General features: G+C 38.7%; 1 protein-coding gene across 1 annotated transcript; it reads left to right on the top strand.

Annotated features, from left to right (window-relative positions):
- The first annotated feature begins 2,897 nt into the window (after window positions 1-2,897).
- Window positions 2,898-17,934, top strand: LOC134285567 (polyserase-2-like). Its single transcript, XM_062846605.1, has 3 exons — window positions 2,898-3,412; window positions 3,482-4,417; window positions 17,255-17,934. The coding sequence occupies exons 1-3, from the start codon at window positions 3,031-3,033 to the stop codon at window positions 17,815-17,817; spliced, it is 1,881 nt and encodes a 626-aa protein (XP_062702589.1). The 5' UTR covers window positions 2,898-3,030; the 3' UTR covers window positions 17,818-17,934.
- The last annotated feature ends 4,218 nt before the right edge of the window (window positions 17,935-22,152 follow it).

Here is a 22,152-nt window from a genome sequence, read left to right on the forward strand (position 1 = left end):
AACCACTAGGCTAACTGGAGACCCCCTACTACTACACTACTACACAAATCGCCTGTAATTTTCGTTTGCATCATTCAGCAACGTGTACACTGACAAACATCAAAGCGATCGAACACTATCGCCTCTGGTGGAAGGATCGCGTAAATCAAATGAAGTTTGAATTGATCGTTGAATGCATGTGCCAAGCCATTTTGAAGAGTGTTACGTCTGTTTGTCTGTGGTGACAAGTTAATGTGTGGGAACTTTCGAATGATCACCATTTTGAATGCCGCCTACAAAGTGCTATCCCAGATCATCTTCCCACGTCTTTCACCTAAAGTAAATGAGTTCGTGGGAAGTTACCAAGCCGGTTTCATCGACGGCTGGTCGACAACGGACCAGATCTACACCGTACGGCAAATCCTTTAGAAATGCCGTGAATACCAGGTCCCAACGCATCACCTGTTCATCGATTTCAAAGCGGCATACGACAGCACCGACCGCACAGAGCTATGGAAAATCATGGACGAGAACAGCTTTCCCGGGAAGCTTACCAGACTGATAAGAGCAACGATGGACGGTGTGCAGAACAGCGTAAGGGTTTCGGGTGAACTATCCAGTTCATTCGAATCTCGACGGGGACTACGACAAGGCGATGGACTTTCCTGCCTACTATTCAACATCGCCCTGGAAGGTGTGATGCGACGAGCCGGGCTCAACAGTCGGGGTACGATCTTCACGAAATCCGGCCAATTTGTCTGTTTTGCGGATGACATGGATATTATTGCTAGAACATTTGGAACGGTGGCAGAACTGTACCCCCGCCTGAAACGCGAAGCAACAAAGGTCGGACTGGTGGTGAATGCCTCAAAAACAAAGTACATGCTGGTAGGCGGAACCGAAAACGACCGGATCCGTCTGGGTAGTAATGTTACAATAGACGGGGATACTTTCGAGGTGGTGGAGGAATTCATCTACCTCGGATCCTTACTGACGGCTGACAACAACGTGAGACGTGAAATTCGGAGGCGCATCATCAGCGGAAGTCGGGCCTACTGCGGGCTCCAGAAGAAACTGCGGTCGAAAAAGATTCACCCACGCACCAAATGCACCATGTACAAAACGCTAATAAGACCGGTGATCCTCTTCGGACACGAGACATGGACCATGCTCAAGTTTTCGAGCGACGCGTGCTAAGAACGATCTTCGGCGGTGTGCTGGAGAACGGTGTGTGGCGGAGAAGGATGAACCACGAGCTCGCTGCACTTTACTCGAACCCAGCATCCAGAAGGTGGCCATAGCCGGAAGGATACGGTGGGCAGGACATGTTGCAAGAATGCCGGACAACAACCCTGCAAAGCTGGTGTTTGCAACTGATCCGGTTGGCACAAGAACGCGTGGAGCGCAGAGAGCACGATGGGCGGACCAGGTGGAGCGTGACTTGACGAGCATTGGGCGCGACCGAGGATGGAGAGCGGCAGCCACAAACCGAGTATTGTGGCGTACTATTTTTGATTATGTCTTGTCTTAATGATGTTGAACAAATAAATGTATGTACACTCCCGTTCAAAAGTTTGGGGTCACTCCCTCAAAAACATGTCATTTTTTAGGCCCATATCTCCGCCAATTTGCGTCCGATTTCAAAACCCTAGGTTTCATTCAAAAGATAATAAGTCAAAGAAACTTTGAACATGATTTAAAAAAAACTTTTTCAAAAAATTTTGTATGTAAACTTAATCCAAAGTTGCCAAATTTTCTAAAAAAAGAATATAAGCTTACGGTAGTGTCGCTGGAAGTTGGGTCGACCAAATTTTAAGATGATAGCGGTAATATGACCCATTTTCTATTAGCTTTCAACTGCTTTTTACAGAACTTAGCCAAAAAATCTAGAAAAAAAGTTAATAAGTAAATTAATCCTTGATGTCATCGACCAAAAGTTTGGGGTCACCCCTCAATATGATGTATCGGCCAAAAGTTTGGGGTCACTTTCGTAAAACATGGAAAAGTGATTGGTGATATCTTCGTCATCTATAGTTCAATTTAAACTATTTTTGGCTCATTTAAAAGATAATTAACTAAATTTACGTTTGATGTCTTCAACTTAGCGTATTTAACGATTTTTGTAAATAAAAATGTTATGTAAAGTTAGCACATTTTACCACACTTCAAAAAATGAGGCAACTTTACGTTAAGTTTTAGTATGTAAATTTCAACAAATATGTGTGGTTCAATGTCTAAGCAGTAAGTATCATTCATTTAGTTTCAAATAAGCCAAGAAGAATTAAAATTGAATGAAAGATGTCAAAGATATCAACAAATCACTTTTCGGTGTTTTACGATAGTGACCCCAAACTTTTGGCCGATGACATCAAGGATTAATTTACTTAATAACTTTTTTTCTAGATTTTTTAGCTAAGCTCTGTAAAAAGCAGTTCAAAGCTAATAGAAAATGGGTCATATTACCGCTCTCATCTTAAAATTTGGTCGACCCAACTTCCAGCGACACTGCCGTAAGTTTATATTCATTTTTTAGAAAATTTGGCAGCTTTGGGTTAAGTTTACATACAAATTTTTTTGAAAAAGTTTCTTTTAAATCATGTTCAAAGTTTCTTTGACTTATTATCTTTTGAATGAAACCTAGGGTTTTGAAATCGGACGCAAATTGGCGGAGATATGGGCCTAAAAAAATGACATGTTTTTGAGGGGGTGACCCCAAACTTTTGAACGGGAGTGTAAATTGTACGAATTCAATAGCCGGTGCTAACTGTTGCAAGTAAAGCGGCCGCATGGTGTTTTGTAATATTGCTCTCACAGACTCTCTTGTTTTATTTCTTGATCATTGCAGCGTTTTCGTTCTCCCTCTCAAAAAGCGATTGCGATCATCGTGATCGACCGCAACGCAGTCTCGTTCAGCAAACCGGTAGCGCAGTACCAAGCTGTGCGATAGTGTCATACTACGGAACGGTAAAACAACAACGCCGGGGAACTCCCCAGCAATGTATCAAACACATGCGATGAGACCGGTTATCGCGTGTGAAGTGCTGGCTGTGAATGCTCTGCTTTTGCTCAGTTCACTTGAAACGTTCGTGTAGATCAGTTGTGGTCAAGTTGGGTTTGATGGTTGTTTTGTGTTTTGTTAAATCAAGAAGGATTTCTTATCAATCTAGTACCATCATCGGCAAGATGATGACCCCGAAAGTGATTCCACTTTCGCTGGTTCTCCTGACGATCTTCGTCGGATATTCAATTCAGTTGGACCTTCCGAAAGACTGTGGCCAACGAAAGGCGGATACCGTAAACTTGATCGTCGATGGAAAACCAACCACCATCCAAAACTGGCCGTGGCACACAGCGATCCACCATCGCGAGGGAACGGGAGCACCGGTGTACAAGTGCGGTGGCAGCATACTCAACGAGGACACCATTTTAACGGGTGAGTTGCTAAAACTTTTGGACACACAGTCACGACGGTCAGTAATCATATGGCTTTAACCTTTTTCAGCCGGTCACTGCGTCCGCTTGTCCAGCGGTGTGATCCCCCCTGAAAACCTCATCGTACAGGTCGGTCGCCAACGGCTTCACGTCGCTGATGACCGCGCTCAGGAGCATGCGGTAGATAACATTATGGTGCACAAAAAGTTCCGGCTTGGAGCGCTGCAGCACGACATTGCCCTGATAAAGCTGGCGACGCACATCAAGTTTACGCCGTTCATCCAACCGGTTTGTCTGTGGAACAGAGGTGAAGATCGGTTGTTGATCCGCAACAAGGATGGTACGATTGTTGGGTTCGGTGCTACCAGGACGGCGGGTTATTCCGAAACGCTGAATAAAGCCGAACTGAAGGTGGTGGATAATCAGGTCTGTATCGATAGCAATCGAGGAGTGTTTGGACTGGCGTTGACCGGCGACATGTTCTGCGCCGGGAGCAATGATGGCGTCAATGCTTGCAACGGGGACAGCGGAGGTGGGATGTTCTTCGAACTGGATGGTCGCTGGTACGTTCGGGGTATCGTTGCATTTTCACCTTCGCTTGCTAGCGACCAGAGCCGATGCGATCCGTATCAGTATGTAGTGTACATGGACGTTGCTCGGTACATCAGCTGGATTGCAGAACAATTGAACGGTTCTTTCGTAGAAGCTCCGGAACTAACGCACCCGAAGCAGCACCTTCTGAGTCGAGACTGTGGTGAAAACCTGTACCCAACAACCATGGAGTCGGAAAAATCCGTTTTGATGTCGTATCCTTGGGTGGGGTTGATCGAATACAGCCAGGAAGGAGTTCGCGAGAAGCGAGTTCTCTGCCATGCAATGCTAATCAGTGAACGCTACCTGGTGACCGCGGCTGAGTGCGTCTACAATACCGGAAAACTGCGTCCGACGTCGATACGGCTGGGTGAATACGACACTTCTAGCAGTCAGGATTGCGGCGTAGTGGACGGTAAGTAGAAACTTCATTGACATTCATATATTATTTTATACAATTAGAACTATTTGGATAACACATAATCAAGAACTGTACGCTACAACCCTCGGTTTTAGGCTACCGCTCTCCATTGGCGGTCATGCCCAATGCTCGCCGGATCGCTTTTCACCTAGTCCGCCCATCGTGCTCTCTGCGAGGCGTTGTATGTGATTAGCTCACTACCGCTCACACAAGATAACTACGATAAGACAGACACGGACACGTTTAATACTTCCAGTGAGCTATTTGCTCTTTGAAGGAAGCACGACACTAGACAACGGACTAGCGTGCAACGCCCAGTGGCACAACCGAAAACTTTTCCTGACAGCTGCGGCGGGAATCGAACCCGCGCTCCTCAGAACGATGCGACTAAACCCTTGGTGACCTTAGCCTCACGACCACGAAGCCACGATAATCTAACAAGAAGCTTTTGTTACGCAAACAAGTACAAACACTTTTCCAGCTTCCCGAACTGAAACGAGAGAATGACGAGAGAACTTCTTGATCTCACTGATGGTTTTGAATGGGGTAATGAAAACATCTATTACTTGTGCATCAAAGCTACATACATCTATAACTACATATTTAAAATTGAGAATTCTGAAATCCTTCAGCAGTTTGTCCAAGGACTTCCAAAGATAATCTTCCAAAGATTCCTTCAGAAATTCTGCACGGAATTTCTTCGTAAATAATTTAGATTGTTCATCCCACCATATTATTTATTGAATCTTCTATATTCCGTCCAAAATGTCTCTATAGATTTGTTCAGAAATTACTCCAGGAATTGGTTCTTCCAAAGATTGTTTCAGAAATTCTTTTAGGGAATATTTCGGTATTTTTTCCAGGGTCTCTTTAAGATATCCAAGAAACTTCTCCAAGAATTCCTTGAGGAAGTTTTCCATTCTTCCTTATAAAACTCCAAGGTGTCCTTTAAAAATCCTTTCGAAAATAATTCTGACGTAATCATACATTTCTTCAGAATTTTCTTCGTGAAGCTCACCCGAGAGCCTATAGAATTCTCTTAAATCTCTCTACAACTCCTGAGAATCCCTTCAAAATTGTCCTCATAATCCTCTAAGAATTCTTGTCAGAACGCTCTCAGAATTTCTCCTCAGAATCCTTACATAACTTTAACACCAGGATTCTGCAAAGCCTATTAGAAATATCCTCTGAATCTTCTCAGGATGTCATCAGAATCCTCTCAGCATTCTCCTCACAAACCGCTCAGAATTCTGCTCGGAATCCGGTTTGAATTTTTCGATAATCCTTTCAGGATTGACCCCAATATCTTCCTGGAATTCTCCTCAGCATCTCCTTGAGATTCTCCTCAGAATTCTTTGCACATGCTCGAAAGAAGTCCTTTCTGGATTCTCCACGGAATTTTCTCAGAAATCTCTACTGAACTTTCTCAGGATTCGGCTCAGAATACTCTAAGGATACTGCTCAGAGATCTTTTAGGATGCTGCCCAGAAGGATGCCGCTCAGATTCTCCAAAGAATCCCCTCATCATTCACCTCAGAATAGTCCTAGATTTCTGCTTAGAGTCCTCTCAAAATTGAATTTAACATCCTTTCAATATTTTCCCAGAACACCTTCGGAACTCTCCCAGAGATCCCTTCAGAATAATCCAGAGGGACATTTCAGGATTATTATTACAAGATCCCTACACGATATAAGCAAATTCCGCACCGAATTATCGCCAGAATCCTTCAGGGATTCTTCAGAAACTGCTCCACAATTTTTTTCTTAAAATAAATCTTCAGGAATATTTCAGTATTTTTAAGATTCATTCAAGAACTCCAGCAAGGACTTCTTCAAAAGATCTCCATGGATTTTAAAAAAATAATCTTTGGGGATCTCTTTAAGAAATTCTCCGTAAATTCCTTCCGGAGTTCCTTCAGCAATGGGCTTGGGAAATTCTTTTACAAATTTCTACAGAAATTCTTAAAAAAAGGTTATTTTTTAAATAGATCCACAAGGAATCCCAGAAGGAACTTTTAAAGGAATCCTCTAAGGATTTTCTGAAGGAAAAACTCCTGAAGATATCTCTGAAGTTTCCTAGAACAAATTGTGAAAATTTTTGAATTCCTGAATAAAAACTTCTAAAAAAATGAAGTAATATTTGTAGCAATTCGTTAATGAACCTCCAGATGTATCTCTGAATAAATTCCTAAATGAGACATTCTGGAAGTAATTCCAAGGGTAAACTCTTGGTAAAATTTCTGGAGAAATTTCCAAACGAATTTCTGGAGGAGTTTCCGAGAAATTCCCTGGAGGAAACCTAAAACCATCAAAGTATCTCAGGAGAATGCGTGGAGGAATTTCTCAAGCAAACCCTAGAGGATTTCCAACTTCTACAACAATCCTGGAAAAAATTTTGAAGAACCCCAAGAGGAATTTCTCTAAGAATTTCTGAAGTAATCTCTAGCGGCATTCCTGCTAAAATCTCTAGATGAATTCCTGCAAGAATCTGTAAAGAAATTTCTGCTGCCATTTTTTAAGGGATCTCTAGAGAAACACCTGGAGATTTTTCTTAAACCCCTGGTGGAACTTCAACAGGAATTTTTAGAGAAATACCTGAGATACATTCCTAGAGGATCTGACAGTATCCCTGGAGAAAATCCTTCAGACATTTCTGAAGAAACACATATACCAATTTATGAAGCGATCTTTAAAAAAATTTCTTAAGAATCCCTGAAAGGATACCTGGAAAAAAATCCTGAAGGGTCCATTCTGAAGACTCCAAGGACAATTGAAAAACAATTGTGCAAAATGATGTTCTAAAGCCTGTATCCGCAATAATCGGGACACAGAAGTACGCCAATAGCTCTGTAATGAATCGGTAAAATTGGCCAAATAATTGACTGAGAACTCTTTGGTGTATGTTCATTATTTGTGCCAAATTTCATAAAAATCGATGCATTACTTTTAACTGTGGATGAAAAACAAATTGACGTGGTTTTAAGCATTTTGTACAATCATGACTAATTTTCATTCGCATAGTAGATGGTTCTTTTACGCTACAATTCAAAGTTCTGTGATGATAATTATGAAATTTCGTTAGCAGTTATGATACTTATAGAGACACTTTCTTGCAAAATTTCATCAACTTTGACCAATTGGTTTGAAAGCTACTGGTGTTGATAGGGGTGAGTTTTAGTGAAAATTTTTCGTGTTTTTCATGTGCGATTTTTGCCTATTCATAACTTTTAAATTTCTCTGCCAATTTTCATGAAAATTTCACAGAAGCTAGTTTATTATGTGTATATTATGCCTGCAAAATTTGATGATTATTGGTATAGTACTTTCAATAGTACAATCGAAACAATAAAGGGTGCTGACTAATTGCTGTCTGAGGGGCTAACATCACGTTCAGTCCCAAAATATGTTTCGACTATAAAATTGTTGATACTGCATCGATTTTTTTGAAATTTTGCCCATGCAACAAATGTAGATTGAGAGGTTTGTGTTCAAAATTTCAGCCATTTCCTTTGCCAAATCCAAAAGTTACAGCGCTGACAAGCAAAACTTGGGGCTGTACAAAATTCAATGGCGCATATTTTACTCTTTCGTTGCTACAACAAAAAGTACTGCACCGATTCACATGAAATTTTGTAGGTGAAATGAACACATCTTAAGATGTTATGGCTCGGAGGGCCAAGTTATTGCTATCAGCAGTATGAAAACTCCTTCAAGAAGGTTAATGGTACCCATCTTCGGCCTAGTACCACCCATATTCTTCTAATATTGTCCCAAAGACTAAGCCGTTGATATTCATTACTTCGCACCGCCAGATATTTAGATTTTGCAGCATAAAACTAATCACGCCGTCGAATTAAACATTTTTTCAATAATTTATGCAATGTCATTGATTCAATTAAAAACGCTTTAAGATGTGCGAGCAGTTATTGAACCCAAGACATACCTGAGGATCTGCATACAACTTAGGGCATCAATTTCTGTAATTCCAGTGACAAATAGACCTAATTCTGACAAAAAATCCATCCTATATATGTCAGAGTCATAATTACTTAGAGAGTTAGTGTCCTTGGCAAAGTTGTTTGATAAGTCAGAAACTTACAAATGATTTACTATTGGATGTGAGATTCAGACACACTGGGCGACGCATATTAAAAGTTTACAATAGTTTAGAATTTCTCAAAAAGTTTTCAACAAATTTTGATTAGTTGAGAAACTATTTTTTGGCAAAATCTTTATCGTAGTTCCAACATGTTGAATATTTTTTGAATAAATATAAATTGCATTATTTTTCAAAATTTCAACTACCACTAGTCAGTTAGAAACTTGAACCAAACGGCTTTTAAACTGAAAATTCTTGACAAGATAAACAGCTTTTCCAAAGACATCAACATTCTAAAAGTCTAAAGTCTAAGTAATTAGAGTCCCGAGATATATGAGTTTCAATTTCGTAGGTGTTACGTCTGTTTGCCGGTGATTTTTGTTATATCAAAAATAGATGTAACACTGACGTAATATCCATCCCATAGATTTCAAGATCCTAACTATTTAGACGATTGGTGTCCTCGACAAAATTGTTTGGCTGGTCAAGAACTTTCAATTAATGGGCCGTATGATTTCAAATCGTTCCACTAGGAGACGCTAGGGGGCATACACATTTTTAGTTTTACTTATCTCAGGATCGTGATTAATTGAAAAGATGGTTGCATCATTAAAGTTGTTTGGTAGATCACTAGACTTTCAGTTTAATAGCCGTATGGTATTAATTTCTGCCACACAGTGGTGGTATTTGCAAATTTTCAGAAGCATGCCAATTTTATTAATTACCCAAAACACATTCAACAAGCCGTAACGTTTTATAAAATATATCCAAAATGCTCAAATTTTGACTGATAGTTCCTCATCTTGTTATCTGTAATTTCTACAATTTTGGACTTGATTGGTTAGCTCTACACAAAGATGGAGCGCTTTAAGCAGAATCATATTTTTGACTGTGTTCTATTAACTCTTATAAGGAATAAGTAAATCTAATCAAATTAAATTTTGAAAGTTAAGAGTTATTATTTGATTACAGTTTGATTTGAATACAATATGTCCAAAGTGAAAAAAGTTCCAGCTTGTAGAATACTTTTCAAGAAATTCTAATCCCTTGCCTGCTTTTGCAAAATGGAAACTAACGTCTTCTACACGCAACCTGAGATTGGCAGATTCTAATACAGTTGGGTATGAAACATATACAAATATTGTATTAGGGCCTTGCAAATACAAAAATTGGTAGGTGGCAGTATACCAAAAATTGTATTGGCTTCTTAGAATCTGGAAAAGGAAAATTTCGCATGTGTGCGTGTGCTCTGTCGCACTGGTTTCTCATTATTTGTTCTATTTTTAGACTGATCATGGCAGCAGCGGCGGCATCAAATACCAATACATGTTTAAAAAGAAATACGGGCGACAGCGGGAATCGAACCGAGACACTATTATGGTGATACACGGTATCCTGCGCTCTAACCAGCACGGCTATAACTGCACATGATTAGACAAAAGGCTGAAAGCCATCATCATCAACACAAACGTGGCTTGGTGATGGAAGCGATACAGCCGCCACACTGCACAATGGGTCCAGAGCCGTATTTACGAAGACAAAACTGTTCAAGCTTCAGCTTTAAGTTTTTAGACACATATTGTGTTTTAGAAAGTTAATTTTCAATTGTTGATCCTATTCCCTATTATTGTTATGTTAGGGTGGTTCGTCTGGTTAAACTGATTAAAAAATCTGCTTTCTAATAATTTTATTTGCGATGCCATGATGGATGGTGATGGATCGTTTAATTAGAAATTCCACCAATAAACGGCAAATTTTAAATTTCATATATCTCAGGACTCTCACCACTTAGAAAGTTGGTGTCTTCGACAACGTTGTTAAGTGAGTCAAGGGCTTACAGTTAATGGTCCACTAGGCGGCGCTAGTTACACATTTGCAAAATCATTCAAATGATTGATATTTTTTCGTGAAGTAATCAACCAGCTGTAAGTTTGTTTTCTTTGAACAGGTCTAAGTCAAGTCAAAGGTTTTTCAAAGAGCTATGTATTAGTCATAATTGTGCAATGTTGCATTTCATTCGGTTCACTTGATCCAGAGATATAGCAATTAAACGAAGAACACTCAAATATGAACTACTTTATTAGAGTTGCTCCAATTTTATGTAAAGTTATCCAATCGAGCCCAAATTTGTACCGTTTATAGCTTACTAGTTGTGCAACTGGCAGGAAAAATTTGAGAATATTTGGTGCATTATTGAAAAAGTTACAGCTTGCTGAATATATTTGAAATAATAAATAAAAGTTGCATGCTTCAATTAATTCGTAACTAGCGCCGCCTACTGATAGAACCTTGAACCAATCAGCTAATGAACTGAGCGGCCGTAACCAACCTAACAACATCGCCGAAGACATCAACCTTCTAAGTGATCTGAGTCCTGAGATATATGGAATATAATATTTGTTTGCTCACTAGCGCTGCTTTGTGGTGGAATTTTGAATCAAACGGCTCATCATTTGTTAGTTCTTGACCAGCCAAATAATATTGCCGAAGACACCAACTCTCTAAGTAATCAGGATGATGAGATATTTGGTATAAACATTTCATCAGTGTTACGTCTGTTTGTCTCTGGTATGACAGATATCACAGACAGCACTGGCGAAATTTCCATACCGTACATCTTAGCACCATGATTACTTAAATATTCGGTATACTTGGCAAAGTTGTTAGGCCAGCCAAGGTTTTACTGGTGATGGGCCGTTTGATTCAAAATTCCACCACTAGGTAGCGCTGACGATAAATTAATTATTATATTCCATATATCTCAGAACTCTGATTACTTAGAAAGTTGGTTTCTTCGGCAATGTTGTTTTTTTTTTATTAAGGCGTTTCAGTTGATTAGCTGATTGGTTCAGGATTCTGCCAGTAGACGGCGCTAGTTGCAAATTAGTAGAAGCATGTATCTTTTACTTATTCTCTCGAATATATTCAGCAACCTGTAACTTTCTATAATGTGTAGGGAATATTCTCAAATTGTATCTGCTAGTTGCACAACTAATTAGCTATAAATGGTACAAATTTGAGCTCGATTGGATAGTTTTACATGAAGTTGGAGCGACTCTAGTAAAATGTTTCATATTTGAGTGTTCTTCGTTAAACTGCTATATCTCTGGATTAAGTGAACCGAATGAAATAAAATTTTGCACATTTATGACTAATATATAGCTATTTGAAAAACCTTTGGCTTGACTTTAATATGTTCAAAGAAAACTAAATTACAGCTTTTTGATTGCTTTACGATAAAAAACATTCATTTCCATAATTTTGCAAATGTGTAACTTGCGCTTCCTTGTGGCAAAATTTCGAAACAAGTGGACCATTAACTGTAAGCCCTTGACCTACCAAACAACATTGTCAAAGACACCAAGTTTGTAAGTGACCAGAATTCTGAGATATATTAAATTTAAAATTTGCTTGACTTCTAGCACCGCCTAGTGGTATATACAAAAGCATGATAAGTTTTTAAAAATTGCCTTAAACATTTTTAGCAAGTTGTATCCTTTTATAAAGTCCACCAAAACTATTCAAATTTTGATTACTTGTTCCTCAACGAGTTTGATTTAATTGGTGCAAATTTGGGCTTGATTGATTATTCAACTTTACACGAAATTGGAGCCCTTCTATCTATATCTAGTTGTTGACTTCCGTTTATCAAATTACTGTACCTTAGGACTAAGCGAACCGAATTAAATTAAATTTTGAAAGTTTGTGACTAATGTATTGGTCTTCATGTATCGTTGGACTCGACTAAAATATGACCAAAGGCAAAAAAGTTGCAATTTATTGAAAACTTTTCGAAAAGTTCTAATAATTCGAATGTTTTATCCAAGGGCTGAAAGTTTCTTTAATAAAGACAAATCAATCAAATCAATCGAATGTTTTATTTTTGTAAATTTGCTATAACTTTGTAAAACATTCTGATATTGTATAGAGAATAATTAATCAGCAGATTTTTGGATAAGCCACACTTGATTGACCGTAATCATTTCACAATAATGAAAAAAAAAAAGAAATGACAGAGCTTGGCAGAAACATTTTTGTCTTCGTAAATACGACTCTAGACCCATTGTGCACTGAAAAGCCCGCATCCAGCAGGTTGCTGTTTGCTAGTGGAAAATTCCATGTAGACAATAGGACGCGAAGCTCAGCAGCGAAGCGAAAGTTATTTTTAGACGCAACCCGGTTCAACTTCTCGGGTTTGAATGGAGGTGTTTGTGTGTAGTGGTATGGAAGCTATGGAACCGTGTAGCGCATCTTAATACAACGAATGGATTATGATTTATCACATTTTCTGTACGTTTTTAATACATAAATTGGTAGAAAAGGCATATCTCAATTTTTGGTAGCTTTTCTTGTTTTGCGTGTAGTGGCAAAATCTCGCATCTATTGGTAAATCAACTGCAAGTCCTTTACTTACCAAACAACTTTGCCGAAGAAATCGTATTTCTATGCCATTCCTGAGATGTATGAAATTTAAAATTTGTAAGTTCTCTAGCGCCGCCTGTTGGTGGAACTTTAAATCAAACTATCCATCAACTTTGTAATTTCGTCAGTGTTTCAACTGTTGGCCACTCATATCACAGAGATTTTCGGTTTGAGTGGTATTATATCGCAGTACAATTACATCGTAGATTTTGGCCAAACACCATCTCCCCCGTCCTTCAAAAGTCTACGTAGTTTATTAACCGGCAATGGTACACAATTTATAAACGATATCTCGAAAAAGAGCACATACACAACGAGAACGAAACTGTTTTGAATATAGAACTACGTTTGTCCGATTCAGAAGCCGTCCAAGCCAGAAAGATTTGGTCTTTGCCACAGAACTTTTTTTTTTCGTAACGTTACAACGCAAACTTCAACCAGGTGAAAGTCAGGCTTCCTTGAACCGATTTTCTTTTTTTTAGTCTCATTTGAAAGATCTTTTCGAGTACAAAGAGCATACAAAATTTCATATTTGTAACGTTTTCCGTATTTGAATAAAATTTAATAATGTTGATTTTTCGTGACGTTACAACGCAATAAAAACCCATATTATGATCAGCCATATTTCAGAGTTGTAAAGTCTTCCGATTAAAAATCTTTTTATGCTAAAAAATCTACATACATTTATCTACAAATGATGGAAGACTTTTGAAAAATCAGTGTGTTGGTGTTTAAAATACGATAGTTTGGATGAAAAGTGTGCCTAAAAGACTTAAAATTACAATTTTAATGTTAATCTTAATCGTCGTTCAATTTATATTTATTTTCACACTAATATTATGTCGAATACATTTTTGGATGACAAAAGTAATGTAGAATGTGATAAAAATGTCAAATATGCCATAACTCAACTTTGAAAAATTGGTATTGATGATACGGGGCCCGCAGAATGTGTCATGTATGTATAGAACTGAAACAGGACTCAACTGAAGTAGTTTGGTCTCTGGCTCTCATCATATCCTGAAAAAAAAACTATGGATGTTTTGCAGGCGCGGCACTGCACCTTATGATACTTGCCGGATTGTATGGAACGAACACTTCATGTTTACATTTAACATATTCATTCCCATTGTCCAACCTGATTTGCTTGATTTTCTTACCTGTTTGATTCTCAGCGCAGCTGAACACTACTTCTTGTTTTTGATTTCAGGAAATATACATACTTCCTGTTTGGGTTTGTGAGTCTTTGCTTGGATTTGCTCAGGAACGCCGCTCCGCCTTGCTTTATACCGTTTGAAGCTTTCACATTTTGTAGGCTTTTCGCCTTGACTGTGTCCGCGGATGACTTTAGGCATAATAGTAATAATTTGTGTGGCTTCGTGGTCGTGTGGCTAGTGTCACTAAGCATTTAACTTCATCGTGCTGGGTTTGATTCCCGCCGCAGCTGTCAGGAAAAGTTTTCGGCTGTGCCGCTAGGCGTTACATGCTAGTCCGTTGTCTATTGTTGTGCTTGTTTCAAAGAGCGAATAGCTCACTGGAAGTATTAAACGTGTCCGTATTTGAAGTTCATGGACAGCGCTCTTCTTCACTGAACTACAAATCAACCCAAATTTAAGTTGTTTTTTGACGCAATCCCGGTCTTCCGTGGAATAACTCAAATTTTCGTTACATAGCGAAAGTGGTGAGTGAGTAGTTCTCGTTTGAGAGCGGCAAAAAAATTAACCCAGTGGTAAGTTATTTTCACCCAACGGAGGCCTCAAATGACACAAATTTGGGTTAATTCAAGAAAACCCAAATTTGGCTTCTTCCACGGAAGAGCAGCGGATGCGTTGGTGCTTCTCTCTTTGTTTTCGACAACATTGCGGTGGGACGAGGGAGAAAACAACCCAACTTTGAGTTAAACCTTTAAGCAGTTTAGCCAAATTTGAGTTTTTAAAACTTATTCTTTGGGTTATAATATTTTTCCGTGTTAGCGCGACGATACACTGAAAAAAAAAAGTTCATTAGTTTTACATTATTTTCTATATACAGTCGAGTCTCTTACTAAACGAATTCCTATTAAACGGACTCCTATTAAACGAACTCCTACTAGACAGGGGTGAGCGTTATAGGAGACTAAGAGCTTATGGGATTTCGGCATTTTGGGGGTGTGGCCTATTATCTCGGGTGTGTTAAGAGTTAACGCAATACTTTCTTCGGCAAAGTTTTAGGGCTTGATAAGATCTACCATTTAGAACTTTGGTTCATATGATTAGTTGGCAATTTGGCCGCTAGAGGGACCATCAACAATTTGATGCTAAATTGCACTACGGGAACCATATCAGGTTGTCAAGCAAACGTTACGATATGCGACAGCTCAAGACCCTGATAATTTGGAAGGATAGTGTCTTCGGGAATGTTGTTGGGTACGCCAATAACTTACTGACGATGAGTTGCGAAGTTCGAAATTCCTCCACTGGGCGGCGCTAGTGAGCAAGTAAAATTTCAACACTTCATATTTCAGAATCCCGATAACTTGGGAAGATGGTGTCTTCGGCAAAGTTGATCAGTATGACATGAACTTACATAAAAATAAACAATTGGGTTCTTTAGGGGTATCCGGATTATTTCTTAATCGGATTCTCCGCCCAAAGATTAGTCGAAATCCAAAATTTCATAATTTTTGAAGTCCGGGAACTATTTTTAAAATGCATTTAAAGTTTGTATGGGGAAAATTTTTTGTTCGGGTCGAACTGTCACTTTATCGATTGAACTGTCATTCTATCCACGAAAATCAAAACTGTTTTGTTCATTTCACCATCAAAACAAAGGTATTGGAATCCAATAAAATCACGTTATACTCAGAAAAATAAGCTCTTTCGATTAGGCTACAGAAAATAGCAATATTTTTTCCACTAAACAACCCAATTGGTTCAAAATTCTGCCACTAGGAGGCGCTAGTGAACATACAAATTTTAGAAATCTCATAGCTCAGAATCCTGATAACTTAGAAAGTTGGTGTCTTTGGAAAAGTTGATCAGAGTGACATAAACGTACATAAAAATAAACACTTGTTTCGCAATTCTGCCACTAGGCGGCGCTAGTGAACATGCAAAGCCGAAAAACCGCCAAAAAAGTCGAAAAAAGACGAAAAAACTCGGTAAACGCCGCCTAGTGGCAGAATTGCGAAACAAATGTTTATTTTTATGTAAGTTTATGTCATACTGATCAACTTTGCCGAAAACACCAACTTCCTAAGTTATCGGGATTCTGAGCTATGAGATTTCTAAAATTTGCATGTTCATTAGCGCCGCCTAGTGGCAGAGTTGCGAAACAAGTGTTTATTTTTATGTAATTTCATGTCATACTGATCAACTTTGCCGAAGACACCATCTTCCTAAGTTATCGGGATTCTGAGATATGAAGTTTTGAAATTTTACTTGCTCACTAGCGCCGCCCAGTGGAGGAATTTCGAACTTCGCAACTCATCGTCAGTAAGTTATTGGCGTACCCAACAACATTCCCGAAGACACTATCCTTCCAAATTATCAGGGTCTTGAGCTGTCGCATATCGTAACGTTTGCTTGACAACCTGATATGGTTCCCGTAGTGCAATTTAGCATCAAATTGTTGATGGTCCCTCTAGCGGCCAAATTGCCAACTAATCATATGAACCAAAGTTCTAAATGGTAGATCTTATCAAGCCCTAAAACTTTGCCGAAGAAAGTATTGCGTTAACTCTTAACACACCCGAGATAATAGGCCACACCCCCAAAATGCCGAAATCCCATAAGCTCTTAGCCTCCTATTACACCGAGAAAAATTTCTACTCAATGACTGAGTTGGCCTTACTCAGAAATCGAAAAATCCTTTGTTTTTTTACTCAGTTTCGGCTAAAAGTGGGACAACCCATTGGCAATGGGTTGTCCCACTTTTAACAGAAACTGAGTAAGAAAACAAAGGATTTTTCGATTTCTGAGTAGGACCAACTCAGCCACTGAGTAGAAATTTTTCCCCGTGTAAGCGGATTCCTATTGCGCCCCCCGACCAGTGATCTTATAAGAGTCTCGACTGTACCGCATTTAGTTCACTACTGGACTGCGAACTGCGACTTTATAAGTGCGAAAACGTAAATAAAAGTGCGCGATTGCATCAAATCAGGTTGATGTCTTCGGCGCACTATTTCTTCAATCTATGGAGAACAAGTGCTCTGAAGACACCGAGTTGATTTGATGCAATCGCGCACTTTTATTAGCGTTTTCGCACTCGTGAAAACTAGTGCGATAGTCCAGTGGTGAACTAAATGCGCTATACATCGCAATTCTTTTCAGGTTCCAGCACTTGCGCACCCCCAACGCAGTCCATCGGCATCGAAACCATCACCGTGCACCAGCAGTACAACAAGCCCCGCTTCGCGAACAACATAGCCCTGATCCGGCTCTACTCGACGGCCGACGTCGATCGGGAAAACATCGCACCCGTCTGCCTACCGCTGACCAAGGCCCTGCGTAGCTTCAAACCGGCCAGCTACATCCGGTCCGGCTGGAAGAACCACCGGGATCAACCGCGGATGCAACGGGCCGAAGTCAAGGTGGTCGATTCGGTCGAGTGCCAGCGCAAGTACAGCCGCGAGCGAATCCCGCTGGAGAAGACCTTCCGACAGATCTGCATCGAGCAGGACGGCGGCGGCGGATCGGCATCATCCGGGGGCAGTTGTGTGTTCGACACGGCTTCGGCACCGTTGCAGGCGATCCAAAAGGTGGACGGGAGCGATCGGTATGTGCTGCATGGGTTGCTCGCCTTCGGACCGAACAAGTGCCACCTGGACTACCCGAATGTGTACACCAACGTGGGAACGTACGTTACATGGATTTTGGATCATATGCAGAAGTAGTGTTTGGGGTTTTATTTTATTTTTGTTTATTTATTTCGGACCTTATGTCTATTTTATTACTGTGTCATACAGTCATATGTAGAGATTATACACGTTTATCGATAAGAAAAACTTATTATAACACTGATAAGAAATAAATACTTCGAAATCAATTCGAAGTCAATCATCTTGATCATTCTTTGATAGCTGTGCGATATATTCTGCTTTTCCTTAATTGAAAACATAGTTAGCAATTATGGCTTAAGGACAAACGTCATGAAATCCCGCTTCAACATTGCATCGAAACTTCAAACGCACAAATCTCAAGAAGCAAGCTTCAAATAACAATGTATTTCATTATTCTGTTCTTGCTCACTTGTAATTAGCTTAAAATCAAAAGCTCAGGTGCACTGGTTTTGTTTACGAAGAGATTTGTGCCCTCGAAATCGTGAGTAGGTGCCAATGTCGGCCATTGTGGCGGCCATGTTGGGATTCTTACAAGTCTGTCCTTAAACCAAATTCATCGGTCAGGGGGATTAGGGGCATAATGGACACCCGGGGCGAAATGGACACTCCTGTTTTTGTCGAAACCGTTGACTTTTATGTAAAACTTTTAATGCATAAGTGTAAAGGAACAAGTCATTGTTCTATTTTTCAAAAGTACCATTTATATTCCTTCAAAATAGTCAAAATACCATTGAAATTGAAGAATGTTTTTCATATGGTGGATTTCTTATAATTTCGAAGCAGCAGCAAATAAGGTATTACGAGTGTTTGAATGTATTTTATGGTGGAACAAGTGAATTGTTAGCTTATCTACATGTATACACAGATTTATCAATGTATGAAGTATTATATTTTTGATCAGAACTTACTCAAAATAGAAATTTCAATGTTGTAGTCGATTCGGGGCGAAATGAACACTGGCAATTATGAATGGATGTACGCGTGTTGCATACTGTTAGGCGTTTTAGAGAGTTTGGAAAAAATCAGTCCGATTATTTTAGCCTAAAACTTATTTAATTAACTTTGATGTTATGTAAACTCGTCTAAGATGGAGTATAATATCTGTGGTATTGATCTCCGTAGGCAAATTACTTAACTGGTCGATATTATCAAAGATACAGCATAAAATATGCAGGGGAGTCCATTATGCCCCGTACCTTTCCTGCCAGCCCCAAAAAACATTCGGTTTACAATTCATTATTTCTTCACAATTTTGACATTCTCCCTGTTGTAAATGATTAAAATACGTAGGAAACAAGTTAAAGTTGTAAGCCAACTGATAATATGTTAAGTTTTTGTCTGTTATACAGGCCCAACATACTCATTTGCTTAGGGTGTCCATTATGCCCCTAATCACCCTACACCACGTAAGTACAATGATACATATTGCCCATTTTACTGGCATTTTACCAGGTTAGCTGGTATGTCTGAAACATACTGGAAAAACTTGTAATTAGAAGGCACGAAATGTTGCTAATTGGCAAATTGAGAGATGAAATTTGTGAAAAAAATCGCGTTCTGGTGGGATTCGAACCCACGACTTCGTATTCGCTAGACCGGCGCTTTAACCAACTAAGCCACAGAACAGGTAATGGTTCTGCGGAATAGAAAGCCAAACTGACTCCGAAGCCGCACCGTGAACACTCCTATTTCACAAACTCATCTCTCTTTTCGGCTTAGATGCCAATCCACAACACACTCCTGTTTGTGCCCACTACCTACGCACTTGTAGGTAGTGGGCACAAACAGGAGTGTGTTGTGGATTGGCATCTAAGCCGAAAAGAGAGATGAGTTTGTGAAATAGGAGTGTTCACGGTGCGGCTTCGGAGTCAGTTTGGCTTTCTATTCCGCAGAACCATTACCTGTTCTGTGGCTTAGTTGGTTAAAGCGCCGGTCTAGCGAATACGGAGTCGTGGGTTCGAATCCCACCAGAACGCGATTTTTTTCACAAATTTCATCACTCAATTTGCCAATTAGCAACATTTCGTGCCTTCTAATTACAAGTTTTTCCACCACGTAAGTAATCTGTCTGATTACCTATTTTACAAACATTTAATTTTAAATGTCAACAATTTTCGAATGCATCAAGTTACTTTCGTTAAATACCTTTTACTTAAAAAAAACTCGCCAAAATGCCGACTTCGTAGTTAAATTACACCAACAGCCTTACCTGTAATTTTTTTTACCTCGACCAAATCAGCTTCAAAAGTCCTATGTTTCTGCTGAGCATTAACGTTTATCAGATGCACCAGCTGTGGTTTCTCAACTAAACAAACTATTTAATGAGTAATATCATCAAAGACTCGCATGTCTACGCTACGATCGCAGGTGTTGTATTTCTAAGGATAAGTTTAGCTTAAATTAACATCCTTAGAACAGTACTCATATTGAACCGAGTTACATAAGATAAGATTGAAAATAAACTAAATGAAATGTAAACATTTTTCTTACGTATTGCCCTCTACAACTGTGAATATAATATTTGAATAACACAACTAGCACCGATGCACAGAGAGATTAGATATTCAAGGCAAATCCAGAAAGTGAGTAAGAAATATTCCAGTGCAACACATGTAAGAATATCGTATTATGTAATGATAATCTCACTCACACGACTCTCTTACCATTTTTTTTTTCTTGACCGTGCAACCACAGACAAACATACGTAGCACTCTAACCTTTTCCATCGTACACCGATTTAACTGTCCATTCCAAAATTTGATAGTTGGCCAACTGCCCACCACTCGCATCGTTTTTGCACAGAGAACAGACATCTAAGGACTGTTCAATTTATAAAACGGACAACTTGCTTGTGTGATATCTTTTTTATTTTTCAATAAAATCATTATCAGTTTTATGCATAACTTTCTGTAGCTATTCTGAAATGTGGGAAAAATATAATATTAAGCAAAATGTTCTTTATTGTGTAACTGAAGTGGTTTTCGTAAAACATCAATAAAAACCCATTTCTCAAAATTCGACATAACTTTCCACATACTTAACATGCACATTTTCATGAAGTTTTTAATGTATTGGAATCTTATACTATTCTACTTAAGGTAAAGCTCAATAAATGATCAGTTATAATGCACCAAGCATTCTCCAGCTTGATATAGTGAGTTGCCTTGTTTTCATAGAAAATATTAAAAAATGTTCATTTAAGTCCTGTGTTGCAATAGAATCACGGATTCGGCTAAAAATTTGTCCAGAGTAGTACAATATTGCTCTCTGAATGATACAGAAGAAATATTTACTTTTAATTGCATTTTTCATCAAAAATTTAATCCATAAAGATGGTCATATTAAAAAATTTCATACTTTTTGCTCCATTGATGCAGATATTCGACTCTAGCGAATCCTGTTATTATTTATTTGCAACACTGTTGGCCCTATGTTATCGTACACCTTATTAAATAATAATCGGATGCAAAGTTTTTATTTCCAACATCATTGTTATGCAAAATTTGTATTAAGTTGTATGGTTATTTGGAAGAACCTTCAGAGAACGAAACTGTTTTGATTACTGTGTCTGTAATGGCGCACAGTAACCAAACCAGAAATGCTATTAAGAAGCAGTTTTCTGCATTTAAACCCACATTATTCCCACTTTCGACTGGATGCATAAAAAAATTGATTATTTAATATTTTCATGCCCTTTTTGCTTTACAATTGATTTTTATTAAAAAAATCGAATCTCACTTGAGATTTTAATATCTCAATACTTAATTTTCCAATTGAGTTTAAATTTTTTTTTTTTGTTTATTACTTATGCTGCTGCAGCATGGCACATACTTTTCTGGTATTAAAAATGATATAACATATGTGAACAGTAATTTTATATATATACTCAATTTTCAGCAATCGAAAAATTCACCTCATTTAACACCTGGCCGATTTTCTATAAAATAAAACTATTTTTATTCGATTCAAAAATGATTACTATAATGAGAGATGACGTACTGAGCAACGAAGCAAGGGTGGTTAAATTTGAACTACGCGTCTTCTTTTTATAGCCTTGTAAAGTTGTCCGTTTTATAAATTGAACAGTCCTTATGCTGGAACACATTTTTTTTTCGAAAGTCAAAGTCAAAAATTTTTAGCGTTGAGAACACTAGCGTCACATAAGCAGCATGTTGCTAGTCAGTGGTGAGTACGCATATCTAGATAAGTTTTATCACAGAGAACAGACATCCAAGTCCAGTTCCGAAACTGTGTAAAGAATTTAATCGCCATTTGAAATCGGAAACACAAGTGGCAATAGCGAGGCGCTACAATCGGTTAATTTCCCATACTAATTTAATTCATCACTGGAAATGTTTCAATTAACCACTGACTGTGGCAATATGGTGT

This window comes from Aedes albopictus, chromosome 1 (genome assembly GCF_035046485.1).
Source record: "Aedes albopictus strain Foshan chromosome 1, AalbF5, whole genome shotgun sequence".
NCBI classification, from domain to species: Eukaryota; Metazoa; Arthropoda; class Insecta; order Diptera; family Culicidae; genus Aedes; species Aedes albopictus.